The following is a 23,868-nucleotide window of genomic DNA, read 5'->3' on the forward strand; positions in this document are numbered from 1 at the left end:
GCAAGACAGAAAGGAGAGGGACGGGGGTGGGTGGGTTTTCTATGGTCTGTGTATTATTTGTACAGATTTGTTCACAGAATATTTATGTAATATACAATAACTGATAGATGTTTTAGAACTACTAATAAATTGTAAACAAAGCTTTAAATTTGGCACAGTTGTACATTCTGTATCTACTTTGAGCTTTTAAATGATTTTTGATGGTCATCATCAAAAGTATTGTGAAAGAAACGTGTCGCAGAAAGTGGTAGATATCAGTTGACCAATAATATTCGCCGATATTGACTGATATCGAGTTTTATTGGTATCGGCAACATATCAACAATGCACTGGTAATTACTGACTTTTTTGGTTGCGGCATCACTGAGATTCAAACCTGCAACCTTTCAAAGATGGAGCAAAATCTTACATTATAGCCACTAAATACAACCCAGTATGAGGCACCATTTGTTTAACTATGACAGCAAGACACTCTGAACTGGTGAACATGAACACAAACCAAATCATTATCTGAATAACAAAAAAATATTTTAAAAATTAGAATGAGAATAACAAGAACTCTGATAAACCTTTCTTCTATGAAGAGAACTGATGAAAAATGAGAGGAAATTCTGGGAAGCCCCGCCCCCAGTGCAGCAATATTTTGTTTTTATTTAGGCTATGAGTGAAAGAAAGATGATGACTAGTAACTGAGTCATATTTCACAATTCACAGCTGATAACTGAATCATATCAGTCAGCAAAACACTGACTTACTAAAACTATTAGAGTATACAATACAGCATACCTGCATAATCGAATCATTAATATGTAAACAGTGCTTTGATGTCAAATGGTTAATTCAGGTTCATTACAATGGCTGTTTGTGAGTTCAGACCATGCCTTTAACATGTGGTGGCAGTATGAGGGAAGATTGATTGAGGGAGGAGGGAGGGACTTTGCAAACTTGGTCTGGAGCTCTGGGCATCTTCTACCTGTAGCTAGAAGGCCAGATCCCCCCTCATAGCTATAGTAGGACTGATGCAGGACTGAGGAACTGAGGAGGAGATGGGGTGGCGGTGGGGATTGTGAACAGTTCATCACAGGAACGGAAAGTGTGGATGTGGATTTATAGGGCATTAGATTGAAAGAAGGAGGGGTTTCAGCCATGTTTCTCCCCCCAACATTCAGCTGTAACATAACTACATTTATAGGAACTAGTGTCTAAAATCCATGAGTCAAACACAAGACCCGGGGGGCAGATCAGGCCCGCCACACAGTCCTATCCAGCCCGCAAAAGCATTTTAATTTTCTATTTATATTAGCCCGTTTCACAACGTGCTACACTACAGTCCCCAGCATGCACCGCAACGTAATGTGCTCCGACTCTCCTACCCCAACAACAGTATATGGGGCAGTGGTTACATCTCAATTCTACGCAATTCCACAGTAGTCATATCACCAAAATGCAGTTCAGCTGCAGTTCAACCAATATAACACTTAACATTAGCTCAGCAGCTCAGAAATTGAGCTAATTGAGTTCATTAATTAAGTATTAATGAACATGCAGCACAGAAGGGATGCCAGGTGTCTAGTTCAGGTAAACAGGTAGGTTTAAAAGACTGAGCTCCTGGGGACATTTAAATTCTGAATATATTCTTTTTTTTTATTTTTTATGTTTTTGCATATTTTGAATGAACAATGGCCAGTTCGGGTTATAGCACAACACTAATTAAAATCTCTGGCCCACAGATTTGATGAGATTTTTTTAATATGGCCCTTTTTCTCGTTGAGTTTGACACCCCTGGTCTAAAACGTAAATATAACAATGTAGTTTAGCATCCAAATGCTTTGGATGTCTGCTTCCCATCACCACTACTGTGAACAGTTAGAACTCAGTAAGATAGTCTAGAATGAGTCATTTCACATCAAACCACTCTAAATGGCTTTGTTTACATCCTGATGATTTAATTATGTACAGATTTTGAAAACAGCGAACTTTCCCTTTTAAAAAGCAGTATCAGCCACATCAGTCGGGCCCATTAAAGTGAATGAAGAATTGAGTAAAGGACTTTTCTTGCCAACACAGTTACTGCACAAGTTACATTCCAGCTTCTTACTGCCTAATGCATTAAGTCGTTATCAGTCATTAATCCCCTCTGACTCTCAGTGTCAAATTGCTCTATATAAATAATGGAAACAAGACTTTGTGACACTTAAAATATTTTATTAGGTTATAATTTGCAGAGCTTAAAATATTAAATCGCTTTTAACTTAAGTATTATTAAAATACATAAAAATGAAAGCCAGAACTGAGGAGCCCTGAAAAAAAAAAATGCCAAAACTAAACCAAATGGAACAGATAAATAAATTAAAATGAAAAACATCCAACCCTCTAACAAGAGAACCTCGGCCTAAGAGAACTCTCTGAACAGTGATGAAGGGAGGACTTTAAAATATCTTTCTTTCTTTCTCTTTCGTGTTTACTTACACTTTTCTCTCTCTCTCTCTTTCGCACACTCACTCGCTCTGGATAATAGCCTTAAACAGTTAAATACAGAAAGACTAGATTTACATTCTTTTCCACTGTTTCCATTTAGAAAGTGTCCTTGCAAAGCGAGCCAAGACGATACGTTGATTCGGACATGATTACATGTCTTTGCCACTGATCCCAGCCCGATTATTCCCTTAGCCTTATTTTCGTTTATGCTTTTTTTTTCCGCTAAATGTGGGATGTACCTTGACTGGACCTACTAGCTATGGGGGACTTTAGTAGCCTGGGCTTTTTTTGTTTCTGCCCAAGAGAACAGCATTCAAACGTAGAGCAGACAAAAGCATTGTCTTTGTCGTCGTGCTGCATGTGAAGGGAAAGCACCACGAAGCGCAGACGTTCGGCCAACATGGCTCCCTGGATCGATCCAACATGACTGCCTGCGGGAGGCTCCAGTGCAGGAGGAGGTCAAACCTGACCACAAGACCACTGAGGGGCAGTAAAGTCTCTCTAGATCTCTAGATTATCTAATATGGTTACGCTAATAAGGAAAATAAAGGTGCAGCAATTTTGTCAGATACAGAGATGCTGGGTAAAAGAGCAGTTGGTGGAAAGTAGTCAGACAGAGGATTCAAGGTGAACAAATGGGGGGAAAAAAAAAAACTAAAACTAAGAGAGAATAACATTATATTAAGGAAACTGAAGAGAAAAGGTAGACAACCTGGCCTACAAAAATAGTGCTGCTATCAGCTTCCTCACGTTCTGTTGAACGTGAGCTGAAAGGGGAAGCGCTAATGTCACTCTGGACAAAAGAAAATAAAAAATAAACCAGCAAGTGTCTCAAACTCAATAGTGCAGGGGGCAAAAGGAAACCAAACCGCTTTCTTAAAAGGGGAGGAGGGAGCAAGAAAGTTCTGAATCGTTCCTGGTTAAAGGGCTAGGCTCACAGACAGGACAGCCTCAGGAGAATTTTCAGCATGTGCTGCCCCTTCGCAGGTCTGGCTGATCACTCCTGACTGACTGGGTCCTAAAAGAGAGCAAAGTTGTGGGCGGTTGAAGGGCTGAGAGTTCCAGCACCAGCGGGGCCGCTGTAGTCCTTCTCTCCTCCCTGGGGTTGGGGGGTGGGGGACCCCAGCTTGGCAGGACCAGAGAGGGCTATGGGCCTCATCTCTCTGTGACGTGGTTCTGTGGAGTTTGGGGCAGGGGCGTGCACAGAGCCTCCGTCAGGTCATCCATTATGGAAGTCTCCTTGGGGTCCATCAGATTGAATTCCCTTATAAAAACGATGAAATGTGTGTAGAGGGTGTTTAAGTGTCCGTGCAGGTCCATTGCCACCGTCTCCTTGTAGTGAGCCCAGTAGATGTGGGACAGCACGTGGAACAGGTATCTGCAGATTTTCTTCACCAGTGAATCGAAGGCATTCGGGAACTCTTTACCTGCAGAGGATGAGTGAAATATAAAAGTGAGTAGTCTGTATTATTCTCAATAAAACTCAGAACTTCAAAGTGGTAACTTAATAAGAGAGAAGGAAAAACGTGCCAAACTTTTTTTTTATTCATTGTCTAAAGCATTAAATACCCAGTAAAAAAGGTACCTTATATAAAGTAATTATATTAAATGACTACGAATACACTGCCTAATGCCTGAGACATGACAGTTTTAAGATAATGCATTATTTTACCGTAACTATCACTGATTTATCATTATCAATATAACATATAAAAACTCAGTAGACACATGAAGGTTGACTGATCATTTTGTAGAGCATATAAAAGATCTATTTGAGTTGTACATATAGTGATTACTGGTTCCCATCACCACCACTGTAAAGAAAATCAGTTACTTTCTCTACAATGTACCATTTCATATCGAAACACTAAGAATGAATTTGCAACGACAGAATTATGTAAAAATTGTGTGTGGGGGGAGGAATCAGTGGAAATCCCCTTTAAAGAACAAGACTAGACCTGCAGCTCTTCCAATGACACTGTGTTAAGTGATTCATTCAGAATGCCAGGTTAAGGACAGATAACAACAACAACAACAACAACACCACCATCATTAAATGTTACTAATATTCTCTCATAACTAGCAAAACTCAATAAATTAAAAAGTTTGATTCAAACAATAGCAAAAGTAGACACGTTCAATCTTTAGTATGCAGCAGGCTGATCGTAATGTCTATGTTCCACCACTAGGTGGCAGTAGAGGACCATACTCACCATACTTAGTGGGAAAGATGTCCTCATCAGTGACGAGTTTCTGGACTGAACTCATGACAAAGTCTACATACTGTGGCGCTGTGCATTTAGTTTTCTTTCCCTTCTCATCATACCAGTAGTATGTCCTGAGAGAAGAACAGACAGAGACAGAACGGTGATGAGTGTCAATGAAACACTTTCCCCGAAGCCCCAAAATATTCTCCAATTCTTTTCCTTACAGCAGTAATAAATGACTGTTGATCTCCTTGTATTACTGGAGACCATATAATGCTCATAATAGCCCAACTGACGCTGGATTATCATTAACTAAAATGTGTACGTGACCATCTGCTTATAGAGATCAGTATATTTATGATCTGTTTGATTTGCTGGCTGAGGCTCTGGGCCAACGTCTTTCCTTCTTCACATTATCTCCTGGCAGGTGACCCATTTACAGCAACGGCGGCAGCTGCCTGGGCGTCGCCTTCACAAACAAAAGTTCTTCTATGCACACATCCTCACTTCACTAATAACGAAACTGAGAATTCAAAGTCAAGCAGACAAAGAACACAGAGAGCGTTTCCAGCTAAATCAGCACATATGAAAGTTTCCACCCTCATGATCTTCCTGCAAGCTTTTATTTATTTATTTATTTATTATTATTTTTTTTTAAGAGGAAGGACAGAGTAAGAATTAGAGTAGACGGTAAATTTGTTATGGTTTTATGCATTTAAACAGTCTAGATATAAACCATGCTGAACATCATGAATCTCGGTTCTGACCAACACACTGACTGGAAATACTGCAGCTGAGCAGCCTAAATCCGATAGGGTGTGTTCACACTTGCCAGGTTTGGTTCCATTTAAATGAATCCTGGTGTGATTTCTCTGTTTGTGTGATTCATTTTAACAAATAACACACACACACACACACACACACACACACACACACACACACACATATATAGGAAGCTTTAGCTTCAGTTTCACATTTTTACTGTCCGATAACCGACACATTTGGGTGATGTCTTCACAAATTAGTTAGCACATCTGGGCCTGTATTCACATTCACAAAGCTTAGCAGAGTTGCAGTGCTGATCTAGGATCAGTTCCTCTCAGTAGAATCAGAGTAAATAAGAGATAATCAGCACTTCTACTCTCTCCATTTCAAACAGCTCGGCTAAGCAACCATCCAATATCGGCTAACCAGTTCCAAGAGCTGAGAGTGGAGTTGAGCCGTCATCTCTGGTCTAAATAACGTCTTTGATACCTGCAGTAAAAAAATTACTGTTTTGACACATAGATGTGTTTATAATCTGCTTATGATCCCTGAATTACTACTAATAAAATGCAGTTTTTTTGTTGTTTTAATGTAGCTGAGACATGCTTGATGCACACACATATGACTTCTCATTTCAATTTTTAAGTTTTTGTTCGCTTTATGAAAATGGTGAGACACTCAAGGCAGTGTTTTATCACAGTGACACACTTAGCTTTGTGTCATGGAGATAAGCAGCTTCTTGTGGCTTAATGAATATCACAAGACTGATAAACCAAGACATACATACAACTCACAAGATCAGTTAAGCCAGAGTACAGCATGTGTCAAAGTTTGGTATGATATTATCACAGTTATTGTCACCAAATATTCGTCATTCAATCTGTCCAATCTGTTCTGACTTTCTGTCCACGACTTCTGTTTACATCTTTCAGATCAACGTTAGTGTGAACACTAACAGAACTAGAAATAAAATCTATCATTTTCTACTTTGGCCTGGAGCAAGAGAATTCAACGCACCCTTACCTTTAGTAACAAAAAGGTAATCTTTTAGCACTTGTTTATTTTTTTAACTTTATCATGTTCTCCTATTACAAGGACATTTGGTCCTCACAAACTGACAAATACACACATGCACGTGTGCACTCGTGTCCTTTGTGCTCAGGGCACTGTAATCTCTCCTGTCTCATCTCTATCAGCAAGGCCAAAACACGAGACTGCTAACTCCATCTCCCAGCAGCAAAGCACGCTGCTAGGCCTTGACCTCAGGCCCAGGTAACGACCCCTTAGGGTCACCGGTTGAGGTGTTGAGTTGCCTGTGCCGTGTCTTTCCCTCAGGCTGCAGGATGAATAATGGATGGCAAAGTGAGCATAAATAATCCAGAACAGAGCAGCAGCAGGACTTACGTGTTGCAGGCGGACATGACGGGACACGTATCGCCTGTGCAGAACTCTGACACTGTGCTGTACTGCAGGTTGATGAGATTGAAGAATGTTGTGGCTGTGGAGACAAAGAGAATACAAAAGGTCAAACAGGGTCCTAGCATTTTCTCAGACCTAGTAAGAGCTATAGTGTATGCCCTACTCTTTAAACAGCTGTCTTATAGCCTTATTACACTCAGGCAGGAATTAAGGCCATACAGTATGGACAGAAGTACCATACTGTGGCTGTGTTGCTGTATGTTGTTACTGTGAAAGGCCTCGTTTGGTCTGCAGTAATCTGACCAAAGATGACTCACAGGTTATTCACTGGATCACTCAACTTTCATTCTATACAGGCTTGGTTTATAATTAATTACACAGAAATTTGCCATCTTGTTAGGCAAAGCTAAAATGGACAATAAGATATATTGTAATATATAGCATAGTATTTAAAAATCTTTCTAAATAACAAGGATACACAGTGTTAGTCAAGCACCACTCAGAAACACTAAAACTTACTGACATCAAATTACTACTAGCACCCTCTTGTGGAGAATCTTCAGCCATCTAAAGATGATTGAGTGAGTGACTGTGACTGAGCAAGTGGGTAGCTTTGGGGCAAAGACTGACCATCAAATACAGTGATATATGAAGATATATGAACACCCTTGTTAACTTTTCCTGAGAAAATCAACAAAACGTAACATAATTTGACTACGTATGCACTGATATTATGCAAATGATTGCTCTTTTGTTCTCTTTACCGTCACATCCTTTTATTTTTTATTGCTTTGCCTTTATTTAACAATTCAATCAATATAATCATTCTAAATTATGGTTGCTTTAAAAATGAATGCATTAGAAAAGATTGCTCATACTTGAAGGATGTACAAATAGAACATTAACTAATTAACTACACAAACACATATTTTAAAAGCCAACCACTTGAAAACATAAGGTCGATTTTCAGTCACACACAATACTGAGGAATATGCAATAAACTCTCCATTAGAGAGTAAAACTGACATTCTTGTTCAGAAGGGCACCAGTTTGGCAATACCACTGAATGTTAACAGTGTTATATGTCATCTGTATAGAATAGTTAACAAAATAAACAAAGTATTATTAGAAGCTAGCCCAGTTGGTAGTTATATGGTATTTATATTATCTTCAGGGAAATTGCAAGCTATAGGTTAAGGCCCTGTAAAGCTCACGTGCACTAGTTCATATCTAAATCTGGATCATGATGATATCATTTAACACCGTAATTCTACAGACAATAATCATCCAAGCTCATGAGTGGGTGGCTCAGTGACTGAGTCAAGGTCAATGAGGTGCTATTCAGCAAAAAATAAATGTCTATTTTTACAAAATGCTAAAAAAAATAAATTAAGCAAGGAGTTAAGTTAGTAATATTAGGGAGGTGTAATATTGCTATGATTAAGTTCAGTTTTACAGTGATGTGAAAAAAAGGCTGAAAAGTACCACCACATCACCTCATGCATTTTTACTTCAGACATAACTACAACAAACTGCCTCAGTTTCTAACTGCAGTCAAGTGATAAAATTTTTTTTCAGATTCCAAAATAATTACCAGCCTTTGGCAGAAAAAAGCTAAAGTGCAACTGCACTAAATGAGCGTAGAGCAATAGTCTCAATTAACCATATAAGGCTTTCATGCAGAGCCTTGCTGTAGCGTTTGCATAACCGTCGATTCCATCTTGGAAAAACACTACGGCCCCCAAAATAAGCCCATGTTTTATGTTATTCTGTGGCTTCTTTTCTGAAAGCATTACCCAAAGATAAAAATCAAGGAAAAAGCAAACAATGGTCTATGATCTTTGGGATGTGGAATGTTAATCGAAGTTCAGTCTATCAAGCAGTTATGTAAGTGAAAGAACGTGCTGGGTTCTTCCTGTGATGGACAGACGTGAAACAACTGGAGGGCTGTAGAAATATCTCCGGTAGACACAACATGATAAGACCAGGAAGGTTTCCCATGGCTGCGGGTCTGAAAACATTCCTCTGAACTGATCTGATAGGATCACTATATTTGAGATATATGTGCAATTCTGGAATGTGTGCAATTAATTCGTTCTGACCAAAAGAGCAACTAGTTGCATCAGATATCACCATTCCAAGCCCCTGTCATTGAGCCACTGAAGATGAATAAAGACGAATGTCACTCAAGATGACTTACTGTTGCTGGCGAGCCATTCGTTCAGGTCGATTTCTGGTGGCAACACTACCAGCTCCTTAAGGTCAAAATCAACAACCCTCACTTTGGTGTAGTCCGGCTCCAGGTACTGCTTTTTCTCCTCTGTGGGCGGCTTCTTACCATTTGGCTTTGCCTTGGACTTCCTATAAAAGTGGATAAAAGGGGTATACAGATCAGCAGCGTTCAAACAGTAAGTTTCCTGACCGTAGATCTGTTCAGCACACAAAGACAAATTCTGCTTGTACTGAAATCAGAACAAAGCTATTAGAAAGTGCGGGATTCCTACAGAATAGCTACAAAAACAAAGCCCTCTATTAGGGCAGGGTTTTCCAGCCCTAGACCTGGAGTACCCATACCTTGTGCATGCACCAACACAGAGTCAAACACAGAGTCTGGAAATTTTAGTGCACAAATTTGTATTTCATTGTCCTGGAACAAAAAAAAACAATAAAAAAAAATAATAAATGTAAAAATACTAAATGTGCCTTAACTTTTGCACAGGCCACATTTTATATTTTATTTCCCCCCCAGTATGTTAAATTCAGCAAATGAAACAGTAATTGTGCATTAAAATGTGCATAAGTGTGTTCCAAGAACATGTAATTTGACAGGGGTGCCCAAATACACACAAGTTTATGTTCACATTGGGAAATGAAAGGGGATGTAGAGCAAGTTATCGCCCAGGTGATGTAGCAGAACTTCTGCAAGACACATTAAAAATAATGGTAAGTAACTTTTTTTCTTTTCTGTATTAAAATAATTAGTGGTGTTTGGCTATTTGCAATATGCAGCAAAGGACTGTAAAATATTATAAATGGTAACTAAGCCATGTTAAATCATTGTTAATTTTAGCCACCTAATGTTAACTAACTTTCAAACCTAGGCATGATTCAGTGAAGTGAGGTAACGTATAAGGATGTAACAATATACTCTGCCAATTCAATTACAATTCTCAATTCCATGTGCACAATTTGATATTTTGGACAAAAATCAAATAAAAAATGCTGCACAGTTTACTAATGAACATGCTGGTGTGGGCTGTTGACTGGCAAACTCAAGTCTTCAAACAATGTAACTGCATTAGACAGCATAATAGAATGTTCATTCTTTATGCACCGTCACGTTTACATTGCGATGTCTCAATGTAACGATGCACTGTTACACTCCTAGTAAGTGTAAAAGGTCAGTATTTGGTTTGAGGCAGGACTTCTCTACAACAGTCCAGACGCTGGACAGTGAATTACACAGTACCTCTCAAGTAAGAACACAGTCCACAGGGCCTGACTGGAGACAGAAGGCAGGACCAGGGCTGCACTAGCACTAACTCTTAGCCCAAGCCCTTTTGGGTGCAGCCAGTTTTTTCTCTCTCCCTGCTTGCACACTTAACCTTGGCCTGTAATTAGCCAATGAGGCCCTAGACACGCAGGCTCTTCCTGCCTCGGCTATTTTTAGAGCTGAAGGGTTTATGTTACCAGAAGACCCCCATCCCAACTTTCACTCTCCACCACCACACCCAGGGTCAAACATCAAACGCAAGAGGTTTTTTTTTGGGGGGGGGGCTTCTGTTCGTCACAGTGCTATTGCTCAAGACAGAGCCAAGCAGACTGTGGCTAATGGAGGAGAAGAAAGGTACATTCAACACTGACCTCATTCCCCCATTCTAGACATATGGTATTCATTCATGAGTGCACTCTACAGTCTGACTGAGGAGAAAGTATTCAATAAATAAACACCTGTCCTGGTATATTTTGTTATAATACAAATACAACAACAAATACTGGCACGACTGAATGCAAAACACTACTGTACAATATACAACACATAACTGGGATACCATAGATCAAATGTATCGGCCCGACTGCTAAGCAAAACAGTAGATATCAAAGGAACAGTGCTAGAAAAGAAAATGGCATATGTTCTTTACATTTGAGTTCAAAGCTCAAAATCAGAGTAGGTTTAGTGCAGGAGTCGGTAACATGCAGCTCCGGAGCCACATGCAGCTCTTTTACTGTTCTTTTGTGGCTCCACAGCAAAATTAGATTTTTATGTAAAAAAAAATAATAATAATCCGTCTTTGCAGTAAAATGAAGCTCTGCTGATCATTCTAACATTGTTTTAACAATAAATGGTCTTAATCGCTGGAGTTAACGTATAACTGTTAATTCACACTTCAACCCTGAAGGCTGGCGTGCTGGTCGCCATAGTAACGCAGACAACAATCTCACCTAGCTGGGAGCTAATGAAAAGGCAAAGACAATGATTTAAGACAAACATTGATAATTTAGAGACAAATAGACTTATTTGCCTTTATAATCACTCCAGCTGGTTTCCTGACACATTTAATCTGCAACGAGAACTAAAAAGTCACAAAACTGAAGTCCTTTTCTCATTTGCCACATATTTGTTCGAAATTTCCCCGTTCCACCTTAAATGGTGCAGCAGTTACATTCTGGCGCCTCAGGCCCCATATACGGTGGAACGGGAAAATTCGAATAAGAAGCTGACGAAGCTGCAGCCTCGTAAAAAGTCGAATGTTGAGACATTTTACCAGAAACTTTTCCACTTTTGCGGAAACATTTCCTGCCAGAGATGCAAGAAAAGCAGCTATAGCTGAGCTAAAGCTTAAAGCAGAGCAAAAAAGTCTGCATAGTTTAGAACTTTGGCACATACTGAGAAACATTTACAGCCAAGATGGTAAAATGGGACACAAAATGTGGTTCCCATGGTGGTTTGATTTTTAGATGAAAGGACAAAATGGCTCTTCTTAACATTTGGGTTGTCGACCCCTGGTTTAGTGAGTATGACAACTAGGTCTTCAAGAATTAGGGCTGTTAAATGACAAGCAATTTTGAAAATAAATTGTGATGAAAGTGATAAATATCAACATTTCATTAAACCATGGTTTAAAACCAAGTTGATAGTGAACAATTTACAGGTATTAGATTTATGGGCATTTACAGGTAATTTGATGTTTTGACGACTCTACATTTCCTCAATTTTGTCACTGCACATGGCAGTCATTTCCCTTTAGTGCAGTTTTACTGTAATGGAGCAGGTGTGTAGTAGACCAGTAAAACAATTTCCGAAAAAGAGGAAACTTGAGAAACGTGTCTGATGGGCTGATATCGTTTCTGCATCTGTCACAAAGTTCTTCTCTGCTCTTTTCTGGTTCAACTAATCTTTGACAATAAAGAGCTCTTCTCTGAGTCAATCACCCTTTTCAGTGAAAAGAGAAAACCCTGATTTCATGCCACGCTGCTCTCAAGCTGTCAGCTTCTTATTTTGCAAATATCCAGCCTATAACAGCAGTACTACTGTATAAAGCTGTGCGTGTGTGGAGGCAGTCTGGCTCTGCTCTTTAAACAGCTGTTCCCATGTTGTCTCTCTGCAGAGGCCCTGGGCTGCTGGTCCTCTGCAAACAGAGCCTGGCCTTGTTGCTCTGAGGCTGAGGAGTGCGCCCTGCCAGGGGCCAGCAGGGCTAAATACACAGCAGCCATGCACTGAGCCTCTTCTCCACCCTGACCACTAACTGACCGCCACCAAGCAGCACAAACACTATCTACAAGCCCAACTAGCAGGCATGCAAATCTCAAGGATTTGTTCTGAGTAAAGTTCTTTACAAAATGAACCCGTGCATCATGAAATCTCAAATTCCACCATGATTAGATCTGCCTGATTATTTTTAACATCTGTAAAAACTTCACTGAACTCAAAAATATGATTGAAGGAGTAACTTCAACTGTGGTGGCATATAGATAGTAAAATAAAACACTAAGCTGCTTTTTCTGCCGCATGTGTTTTAAAAAGCTTGAGAATTTTATTAGCACATACTATGTTGAACTTTATCACTAACTAACTAATTATTAAGGCTGTCAAACAAGTGAAATACATACATACATACATACATACATACATACATACATACATACATCATCTAAACCGCTTATCCTTCTGGGTCGCTGGTGACAACTGAAATAATTTAACTTAATTAATCAGATCTTGTCTTTTTTTGCTCAAATTTGATCCTAAAGTAAGATTTCTTTTTCATTTAAAAAGCAGTGCATTTTGTTATAGCTATGTAAATGGGCAAAAAAGCCTCATCAAAATGTATTTATTACTTTCTGTAATTCAGTGATATTATTTTCACCATGTGAATAGATCGCTCACGTGAACACAGGGTGAAAATAAAATGGATGAATGTAGTTCTCGATTTCCATCGCTGACGTCCAGTGAGAGCAATAGCGGCTGCATGTTCTAACAACTACTGTATATATAATATTTCTTTCCAAATTGTTAACGTTACAGGAGAAGGCAAAAAATATTCTTAACTTTTAATCTAAGCTAATGTTAAGGGATTTTATTCCAAGCCATTTTGGAGCATTTCCATTGGCCCATTCATCATGAACTGATCACACAATGTAAAAGACTGCTGCTGTGTTAAAATTATGTTTATACAATTAAAAACCGAAACAAAAAGAATATTTTTTCTGTACAGCAACAATACAAAGGTCATGGTTCCAACGCCTCTGTGACTGTAGTTTCTTGCTCTCACTCATACAGCTTCTTCTTACAGTGGAGGCTCAAAAGGGGAGCTGGAGCTTTCCACTTTACTGTTGCTTTTGTTAGTTTGTTGCTCATTGATTTATGCTTGGTCTACTGCAAGCTCTATCCAGTATAGTCTGCCAAATTACTGAAATGACATGTATGGCCAGCCTCAGTGGTGTGCTTTGCTTATAAAAAGATATTTCAGACTCAATGTGCTTCACACCCAATGTCCTTCAGTGATAAGCAACATCTCCCTGGCAGTAGCTGGAAATGACATATCAAGAGAGCCATCAACGGCACTTGCCATTTAAACCCTGTATTTGAACAAAAGGGCTACAGTCACGAGTCACCGCAACTGTGTGCTGCAGCTAGGCTTTAGACTGCATTACTAGAGATGGTCTGAAAGGTCAAACTAGGAAAATTAGTTACCAGCATTAAAAGAAAGTGCTGTTAATATTTTTCATTTTAGAATTTCAATTCTAAAATTCCACAATTGGTGTAGTTTAATTGCAATGTTAATATGAAAGTACTGGTATAGTTCATCAACAGACTGTAGCTTCTAGCATCCTGCTAAATCCTACTATCCATCTATGTCTCTCTTAATGTTTGGTTTGTGTTTGCAGTACAATTCACCACCTCATAATGCAAATTCTTGTAGTAACATATAGTCTGTAGACTTTGCTGGCAAACCTGCAGTTTCTTAGCCTTGTAATACTCTGGTGTAGAAAACAGCAGAATATTAGGTTGTCTCAGGACAGCTGTGAGGAGCAGCAGAAGCTGGCTTTAATTTACAGAACGTGTGTCTTTGTAGGCCTGCTTTTTGGCCTCTGTGAACACTCCCTCTGTTCAAATACAAAGCTCCGCCCCCCCACAGGGTCCATCAGGCTTGTTTCTCTCCCTTTTTCTGCTCATTCAGACAAATGACTCCTGATTCCTGGAAAACTGCGGTACCACAGCCAAGAAGAGGCCACTGATCCTTGCCTTAAAGAGATAGCCCGTGGGCTAACAGTGTGCTTTTCCAGGCTTAGCGTGGTCTCCTTTAACAACGTAGCAATCAGAACCAGAAGCCAGCAGGACTTCAGAAGGAAACTAGAGGCCAAGCCTTTGATCCACAGGGTAAAAAAAATAAATAAATAACAATAAAAAAAACACGATAAAACATGGACAATGGACAACATGAGAAAATTGCATACTGTTGATATCAGGTCACTAAGCGGATGTTCACTTTGAAGAAAACAAAACGTGCTCAAAATTCTTCCTGTGTTGTGCTGGAGAGGCAGGGGACAGCTGGGGGTGCAGCTGGTAGGACACCGAAGGGAAGAATGCTGCCTGATGCCAAACACAAGCCTCCTAGGAAACCATCTAAAGTATTCTAAAAGAACAGAATTCCTCAGATGGGTTCTGCAACTTGGAAGCAAACAAGTTGCACAATCTGATTCAGGAACATTTGTCAACTGGAAGGTCATTGCACAAACCATAAAACTGCAGACAGCCAAGGAACACGCAAACCAAAACACCTCATTATGGAGAACGGCTGCTTATGCAAAGACGTTTTCTGCTATTAACATAACAACTACAATATCATGCTTTTATGACTTTATTACTCAGTTATTCCAACGGGTGTGCAGTTAAACCTTTGTATCTTTCTCACAGGAAGGTTTCAGGTGGCTAATAGCTCAAGATGAGACCTCATTTGCCTTGTGTGATAGCGCATCTACTGCTCTGGACATGTCTAAATTGGGGTAGAATGACATCTAGGTCAGTAGATTTTAACTCCAACTAGGAAAATGCAATTTGACTCATTTTGATACTCAAGTATCTGTAAGTGTTAATGAACAAAAACAGTGAAAAAGCAGACTTCAGCTGACATAAAGGGCTGTAGGTTTACCTGTTCAGGTGTCAGCCTGGTGTTACACAAAAAAATTGCAGAGGAATCCATTTGAAAAATGTATTATTCTTCAAAAACAGCCAACAGATATTGTTCGATTTTTGTCTTGAGTGAGTAACGGAGGCTGACTCTTCAGATGAGATAAATGAGCTAACTGACACAGCAACAGATGGTGATAAGGAGTCGTCCCCTCCTTACAGGCGGATGAGGTGTTACTATGTTAATTTGTCAGAGAAACATATTTTCACTGTTTCTGTACTTCGCTAACATCAGCTAGAGTAGTTAAAAATTCACGATCAGTGCAACCCTAGCCTCAGCCTTGCCCGCACTCACGTACACTACGGCACAGAAGTTGCTTGCATTCCTCTGCGATTAAGCAGGACTTTCTCAGGCACGTTCAGTCCTGCATGCTCCCTTTCATATTCGCACACAGACCTGTGTTGCCATTTCCTACTCTTCACAGGTAAAACTTCAAAGCTTAACAAAAAGGACAAAAGACGCAAAATCACAAAGTTTGGCTCAGACTCTAGAGAAGCTTTAAGGTTGGACCTTGCCAACATAAAAATCTACAATGAAACCACACTGATGTCAAAAGTAGAGAATTCAGCAGACAGATTGCAAAAATGAGCGCCTGAGGAAACAAGTGTGACTCATAAGTAGTAGTAATTAGTATTTATCCACCACTTACAGTCACCAGAAAGCTAGGCAGAGTGACCTGGTTCTTAACTGAACATCTACAGTGCCCTTATGTTGGCAAGGTCAAATGTCTACAAGGGAAACATAGTGATGTCAATAGTTTAAAATTCAGCAGAAAAAAGAGGCCCTGAAGTAACAGATGTGAGTCAATTAGTAATAAGCAGTACTTACAAACTAGTTACAGTGACCTGGATCATAACTGTAAACTAAGCAGAGTGAACAGAGCATCTACAGAGTCTTTAAAGGCTTTAAGGTTGCCAGCCTGAAGGTCTACACAGGAACCACACTGACGTCAGTCAAGAATTCAAAAGGATTATTGCCAAACAAAGGCCTGAGTTAATTGATGTGATTCATCAGCAACAACAATTAGTACTTATGTACCAATTCCGGTGACCTGGCTAGTACCCGTAAACCAGGTACAGATATATTGACCTTGTTCACAAGCTTGAAATGCTTTAAGCTTTTGGGCCTTCAACCTCAAGGTCTCAAAGGAAGTCAAGTAGTGCAAATTCAGAGGAATGAGGGCTAAATCGAGTCCTGACGTAACCAATTTTATTTCTAAGTAAAGCCATCACTGCTGAACAAGACATTCTAAGTAAATCCAGACTTTGGCTCTTCAGCTTCCAGACCAAAACTGAGCCTGAGATCAGTCCTTAATGTCTTTCTGCTCATACAGTTCATACTATGATCAGCAACTCCAGTAAAGCACTCCGCAAGCCCATCTAACCGCAGCTTCACATGCCTGTGGCCTCAGCTCATGCAGGGCTGCTTCTGCTGCCTGACCTGGCTACATTCAGCTCCATTTATGGCTAATCATTCAGAGAGTGGGTGGAGGGCAGCTAACAGGACGACTCCTGGCACCGGGGAAGTTTTCTTTTCCTCAAAATAAACCCACAGTCAAGAATGGAATGAGTTTCGGGAAAGTAAAACGCAGCAATGAAGTTTCTACTTAATAGTGCCATTTCCCTTTCCTGGACCAAAGTCTAATACAATGAGATACACAGGCAGCCGCCGAGTCCTTCACAGAGCTATTGTCTGTCCACACGTCAGCCACCAAAGCAGAGAGAAATTTCTCTGCACGGTTGGCCTTGGAGGGAAGCAGACATGCTAAAGGACAGATGAATGAAAGAAGGTGGTGGGAACGCATGAGCTATTCTGGTCTCCATGAAGAGGCCCTGTAGCTGTATTAAGTGCAGATGGGTTGCAACGGAGAGATGAGTATGCTGATTATAAAGAGCATGTTGATCACATGATAGGACCAGTGCTATGACAGGGTAGGGATGCGATGGGCATCCATCCAGAAATGTGAGCAACTGCTGAAAGCTAAGGAAGCAGAAAGAGCTAAGGAAGCCTTTGTAATCAAAGGCTTTTCAGTCATGTGGATATGTACAGACACATACTTCAGTCACAGTATGAGGCTACATGATTCAGGTCATACGTTTTACGACCCATATCATACAATTTTTATTGCATTGTTTTGTTTTGTTTTGACCCATGAGGTCCACTTACAACATTTGTGTGGTTTTATGCAGCAAAAATTAATTACAATTTCAATAAGACCATTTTCCAACCTCTCGTTATCCCTTAGAATTAAACAGGCTGATATAAGATAAATAAGCTCTGTTCTGATTGGCTGCTCTGTATTGTACCTCATTCTAAAGGCTGTCCAGGCTTGAAACTCCCTATAGCTTCAGTACGAACAGACGGGGCTAAACAGCTGTAGGCTGAATAGTTGGATATATGTAAATAAGTTGGTTCTCATGACATCACAAAAACAGTGAATTCAAAAAAGGGCCATTTTTGCAGCATAGATTCCAAATATGGACCATATGGACTGAGCAATGAAACCTTCGAAACTACTTAAAACTTAAATTACTTAAAACTTCTTTGTTTTAAAAAAACGAGAGGGTTTCCCATGATATGGGTTCTTAAAGTAAAGAATTAACCTTAAGAATTCCACTAGATTTTTTCCAGGCCAGCTGGTAGACCCTTTAAAGCTACCAGTGTAGTCTTGCGTGTGTAATATCAAAATACAGTACACATACCATACATGACGTTTTATGTTCTCTACACTTTTATTTTGAAGTGCTACTGTGATTTGTTCATTGATTGCTCCTTTATATTCTAGGAATTCATGTGTGACAATGCTCTACAATAATTACAGGGTCAGAAAATAATTATGTATTTTATGTACCAAAAACAAGCATAACTGACTCTTACATGAACAACCTCTCTGTAAAACCGGTAAGATGAATGAGCTCCGTTCTGGTTGGCTGCCTTCATTCAAAAAGCACTCAAAGCTGAAGCTTCTTTGGAACTTCAGTATGAATGATGAGAGCTAAACAGGAGGAGGCTGAATAGGCAGATATATGTAAATTAGCTGGTTCTTGTGACATCACAGAAACAACGAATTTAAAACAAGCTATTTTTGTAACATACATGGACTCTGGAGTTCACATACAGACTGAGGAGTGCACGATACGTTTTGAAAAACTTTAATAATGTTTATATATTACTTAAAGTTTTGAAAGTTATGTGCCCTTTAAAACCTGCGACTGGACACTAGAAGACTAAAGTTGAGTTCAGTGCTCCTCATCCTGCCAGCTCGCCCACCACACACTGCTATATCAATGATTGGATCTCAATTTAGTGCATCTTAACATCTGAAAATAGACTGAGACTTTGATTTTCTCTAAAATAGGAGCAAATACCACGTAAAACCAAAGCATAAGGAAGCTAACATTAGCCTGCCAGTTACATCCACATGTCTGTATCTCATCCAAGACCAGCAGCATGCGAGTTTGACCAGGCTGACCGCCTGGCCAATTTAATGATAGGGGAAGCACTGAATTAATTTGAATTTTGGGCCTGTATCCTCAGATTAGTGCAAATAAGCAGTGTCTTTGAAAATAAATAAATAAATAAATAAATCACAAATATGTATACAGGATTTAAGAATGCTTATTATAACCACAGGTACAGCAGTTTATCAATGTCTATGTAATAACTGTTTTATTAGCTATTTAAAAAGAAAAGTTTAAACTAAACTAAAGTTCTATCAGAAATCTGTTACGCCATATGCAGAACCAAATCCTACATATCAGCAAACTTGCAAAGCTAATTCCATAATCCTGAACCATGTTCTTTGGCAAATAATCAGACACTCCTCATATCTTTTGCATTATGGGCCAGACATGCTCAGAAACATTCCTCTGGCTTTGCTGACGCATTTTCTTACTTTTCAAGACAAGACGCATGATAAAATGCATTCCTGACTTTATTGACCCTTTATGTAACCTTGAAAATGTCCTTAAGCAATTAAACACAGAAAGATGATACATAAGACAATAGGAAAGTCAACAAGGCTGAGTATGAATGTGTGACATCTTTTATTCTTAGTTACCATTTATACTCACTTCTGAATTCATAGGGAACACAAAAAGTTCAGTCGTCTGTTCCCCTTCCAGAATGTTAACTATTTCAACAATCCCGAAAGACAAGCATCCTACGCACCGACTGACCTTCATGATTCAAAACAAAGAAAGAACAAATGTGAAATATGAGTGAACGCCCTCACACAACAAAAGGAGAGGAAAATGTCCGATTCAGATACACATCTGATCCCACAAAGCTGGAAGGTAGGAAAGGTAAAATACGTTAAGAGATTAAAGTCAGAAAAATGCAAAAGAAAGCACTAGAGATGTACGATGACATCGGAATCACAGTTATCGGCCAATAACTGCTAGTTTATCAGACAGATGTGTAGATTTTAAAGATGTTTCAAAAAAGATGACATTTTTGTACAACAGAGAAGCAGAAAATTAAGCAATGGTGGGCTACTAAACTAACATATCTGCATTTTATGCATTGTACTGCATTTGTAGCCCTACAGAAATAAATCATCACTACCAAAACAAAACCCTGCATCTCTAAAACAGCAACTTTACAGGAGAAGGAAGAACATCCCTAACTTTAAATGCAAGTTAATACAATGACATTTTTCCCCAACTACTTGGGGCCCATTCGTTTTAGTCAGTTTATTATAATGTTCTGACACAATGTAAAGGATGGTTCTTTCATTCTTTCAAATCCACACTTTGTACCCCCCAAAAAATGTTTTATTTATTTATCTGTGTAGCTTTAGTCCCAGTTTCTACATAAAGGAGGTACAGTCATCAGCCCACAGTTCCCATCCATCCAATTAAATTAATGTTTACATAGTCATATGCGAAACTTTGAACACTGCTTGTTCAAATTACATGTTTTGCTGATTTTGTAAACGAAAATGACACATCCTCCACAGAGATCAAATACATATATTCAGAAAAATTCAATGTAAAATGTCCATATTTTTGCTGAATTTAATATATCGGAAACAATAAAACATATAAGAAGTGCCATAACTTTTCCACAAGTTTTCCACACATTGTTTTATATTCCCCCAACATGTTAAATTTAGCAAATAAACAATAATCGTCATGTTCTTTGTAGAAGACGTGTACTCCTTTTCACTTAGAAAACCAACACGCAATTTGACAAGGGGTGCCAAAACTTTTGCACACTACTGTACATATAAAACAAAATTACATTCACATAAAAAGCCAAGCCAGCTAAAGCCAAATCCTGCTTTTTGATTTATATTGGGCTATTTTACAACGCGTAAAGAGTGATTCTTCGCCCACTCAGAAGACTAATCTTGTGCTATTCTTGGAAATCAAACCATACGCTGAAAAATAAAGAACCCAATAGGTTCGGTTTCAGCTGCAGTCGCTGAGTGTCGTTTAGCGAGTCAGACTCCAGTCTGGCTGCCACTAACAGCCTGCAGTGCTCCGGGGCCTTGAAACCACCATTTAAAATCCCATTATAGAAGCACCAAATCAGTCCTTTCTCTGAAAAGCCACAGAGTGTGGGAAGACTTTGCCTACAGGAAAGCCAGCACCGTTATTTAGATGGCAAAAATGAGATGCATGGCCCAAAATTCAAAATACTTTCTACAAAATGTCTGGGGTATTGCTGAGACACGCTACATTATTTTCTGTAGTTATAAAACTGTCCTCACTATGTTGTTCATTAGCCCAGAGTGCTACACGGAGCTGTTTACAATGTGCTGCACTTCAGCTAATTGTGTACAAAACATTTGTGGGATATTTAGGTTGTTAAATTTGAGGATATCATTTGAAATCTTAAAGGAGTTAAGAAGAGCTGAATAATCAGCTTAATGCTTAAGTATCTCAGTAACTAGATAAATAATGTTGATAGCACACGGTTGGGTTGAAGTCACATGAGGAAAGAAGCTAAAGGGCCTTTTGCTATTGAAGTACTGAAAATCTATTGTGTGAATTTAATCAGCATTTAGTAGTTAATTAGTAATATGAAGCTAAAGTTGGCTTCTTCTTTGAATTTGCCTTCCCACCTTCACTGATGCAGCAGTTACATTTAGGTGCTGGAGGAAACTTGAAGGTGAAAAAAGAAATTTAAATAAGAAGCTGGTGTAAAAGGAGCCAAACACTCAGCAATTGGTCAATGGAGGCAGAACAACTAGCAATTGGTCAATGGAGGCAGAACAAACAGTAAGTAGCCGATAGGGAAACAGATGTGGTTGTAGGTTCAGCATTTCAAAAGTCCACTGACCACCTAAACCACAGGACAGTAGCCACTTCCACTAATTTGGTCACTGTGTCACTCACACTTCTCCAGTTCTTGTCTATTTTAAACACTAAAATCCCCCATATAAGTCATAACATGGTCATATATTCATTAACTTTTTCATACTCAAAGATATGATGCTATATGTTGTATTTATATATTACATAAAGACGGATGTCGTTACAGTTATAAATAAAACTTATCCTAGTAATACATTTAAGCCTAGGTTTTTAAATTGGCTTAATTAGTTAGTGATCAGCAATTACTTTTCGTGTATAATTTCAGCTGCTATGTGCTGCTGTCCGTCACACCTGAGGCTCCGCCCCCTAATACTGTATAGCTGGGTATGTACTAAGCAACCATACCACACAACCCAACTGACATACATTTTAAACAAGTACATAATCTGAAGCTGAGTTGTATTTAAATAATAGGCCAAATGAAACAAGTTCAGCAACAAAAATGTATTCCATGTTTTGCCTTAAGCCTCAAAATATTGATCAAACTGCAACACTTGCTTAATACAGGTGCACTGATTCTAATCACCCGCTGGCTGCTAATGCCAACCTGGCACAGATACAAGTTAATTCAAAAGGACTGCTATGCGTTGTAAAACACTGACATAACGTTTCAGTTTCTGTAACACTGAATACAAAACCAAAGCCACAGCAACATGCAAGACAGCGCAAGTTCCGATGTTATGACGTTCCAGTAAAATCCCAGGGGCAATTCTGAGCAAGGATACACTGAAACAGGAAGACAACGCTGCTGTTTCAACATGCCGCTTTATATCTCACCTGAGGCCAGCGGATAAGAGATCCATGACCATATCTACATGCACCAAATAAACAAGACCATTAGCCACCATTAAAATCGATAGTCTACTGATAAAACTGCTCACACGTCTGACCTGAAACCATAAATGATGTAGTTCACAGGGTCAAGTTTAGGCTACATGCCCCTTTCTTCAGCATCAGAAACACTGCATTAACCTAACCTCTAATGTGAAGGCTACTGACAATGGATCACTTAGGCCTAATGTAGCACATTTACTCATGACGTCTAGTGGCAAAGTTAAGGGAATTTAAAATTTCTGTATAATAAATTTGTTAAGATGTAAACAAAGTCAAGTGGCTGTTGCAAATTGTAGAAACATTTACAGACTGATTCTTTACAGTGGTGGTGATGACAGGAACCAGGGGTCACAATGCCTACAACACAAGTACAGCCATTTAATCCTTTACACAAAATGACCAGTCAAGCCACACGTCTATTTAGTTATATTTTTAAACAGTGGTAAAACTTAAGAAGAAAAAAAAGAAAAAGTGACAAAACTTTCTTAAAACTATTGTTAAACAATACGTCCAGCATCATCACATATTTGTAACCACTTCACATAATAGCTTTCTTAAAGTATTAAATGTTTCCGACGTCTGGTTCCTATCACCACTGCTAGGAACAACTTTCAACTATTTCAAAGTTTCTCTAGAATGGGGCATTTTATATCAGTCCTTTCTATATGACTTTACAACTTAACTATTTAATTACATAGAAGTTTTGAAACCCCCCTTTAAAGTTTACCAGCCAACTTTTCCCCAGCATCACAAACAGTGAATTCTAATGCATAAGATACATATAATAAATCAGTTACTTATGTCTAATCTAAGCCATAAAGTGAGATTGCCAGCCATTTGGTTAGTAACAAATACCACACCAGAAGATTCACAGACATAGTGCATCGTGTAGCAACAGGTATCTAAGCTAGTGATTTACTCAGCACAGCCTACAGTCTTCAGAAGCACTGAATACAGAGTACAGAGGTGCAAATGTATTTAAAGGGGAATCCAAAATGAGGGGATTTTTCAAAATGAAAGCATAATTCACTCATTGAGAAGTAAATAAAGTGGTTTGATATGAATGATATCATATGGTGACAGGAACCAGGGGACACAATGTCTACAAACATAGGCATTTTATTTACTATGAAAAACCACCAGTGAACCTAC

At 39.1% G+C, this 23,868-nt stretch overlaps 1 protein-coding gene across 3 annotated transcripts in view; it reads right to left on the reverse strand.

Moving 5' to 3' along the window:
* Positions 1–3,362: 3,362 nt before the first annotated feature.
* mob2b (MOB kinase activator 2b) overlaps positions 3,363–23,868 on the reverse strand; it is a 55,626-nt gene continuing 35,120 nt past the window's right edge. For all 3 annotated transcript variants that reach the window (XM_036584881.1, XM_036584880.1, XM_036584879.1), the window contains exons 2-5: positions 9,070–9,230; positions 6,855–6,948; positions 4,692–4,816; positions 3,363–3,905 (exon numbers count right to left, since the gene is read on the reverse strand). In XM_036584881.1, the coding sequence (XP_036440774.1) occupies positions 3,634–3,905; positions 4,692–4,816; positions 6,855–6,948; positions 9,070–9,230 (652 nt within the window). In that variant the 3' untranslated portion in view covers positions 3,363–3,633. The remainder of the gene's footprint in view (positions 3,906–4,691; positions 4,817–6,854; positions 6,949–9,069; positions 9,231–23,868) is intronic.

The sequence above is a fragment of the Colossoma macropomum genome, unplaced genomic scaffold, assembly GCF_904425465.1.
Source record: "Colossoma macropomum unplaced genomic scaffold, Colossoma_macropomum, whole genome shotgun sequence".
Lineage (NCBI taxonomy): Eukaryota > Metazoa > Chordata > Actinopteri > Characiformes > Serrasalmidae > Colossoma > Colossoma macropomum.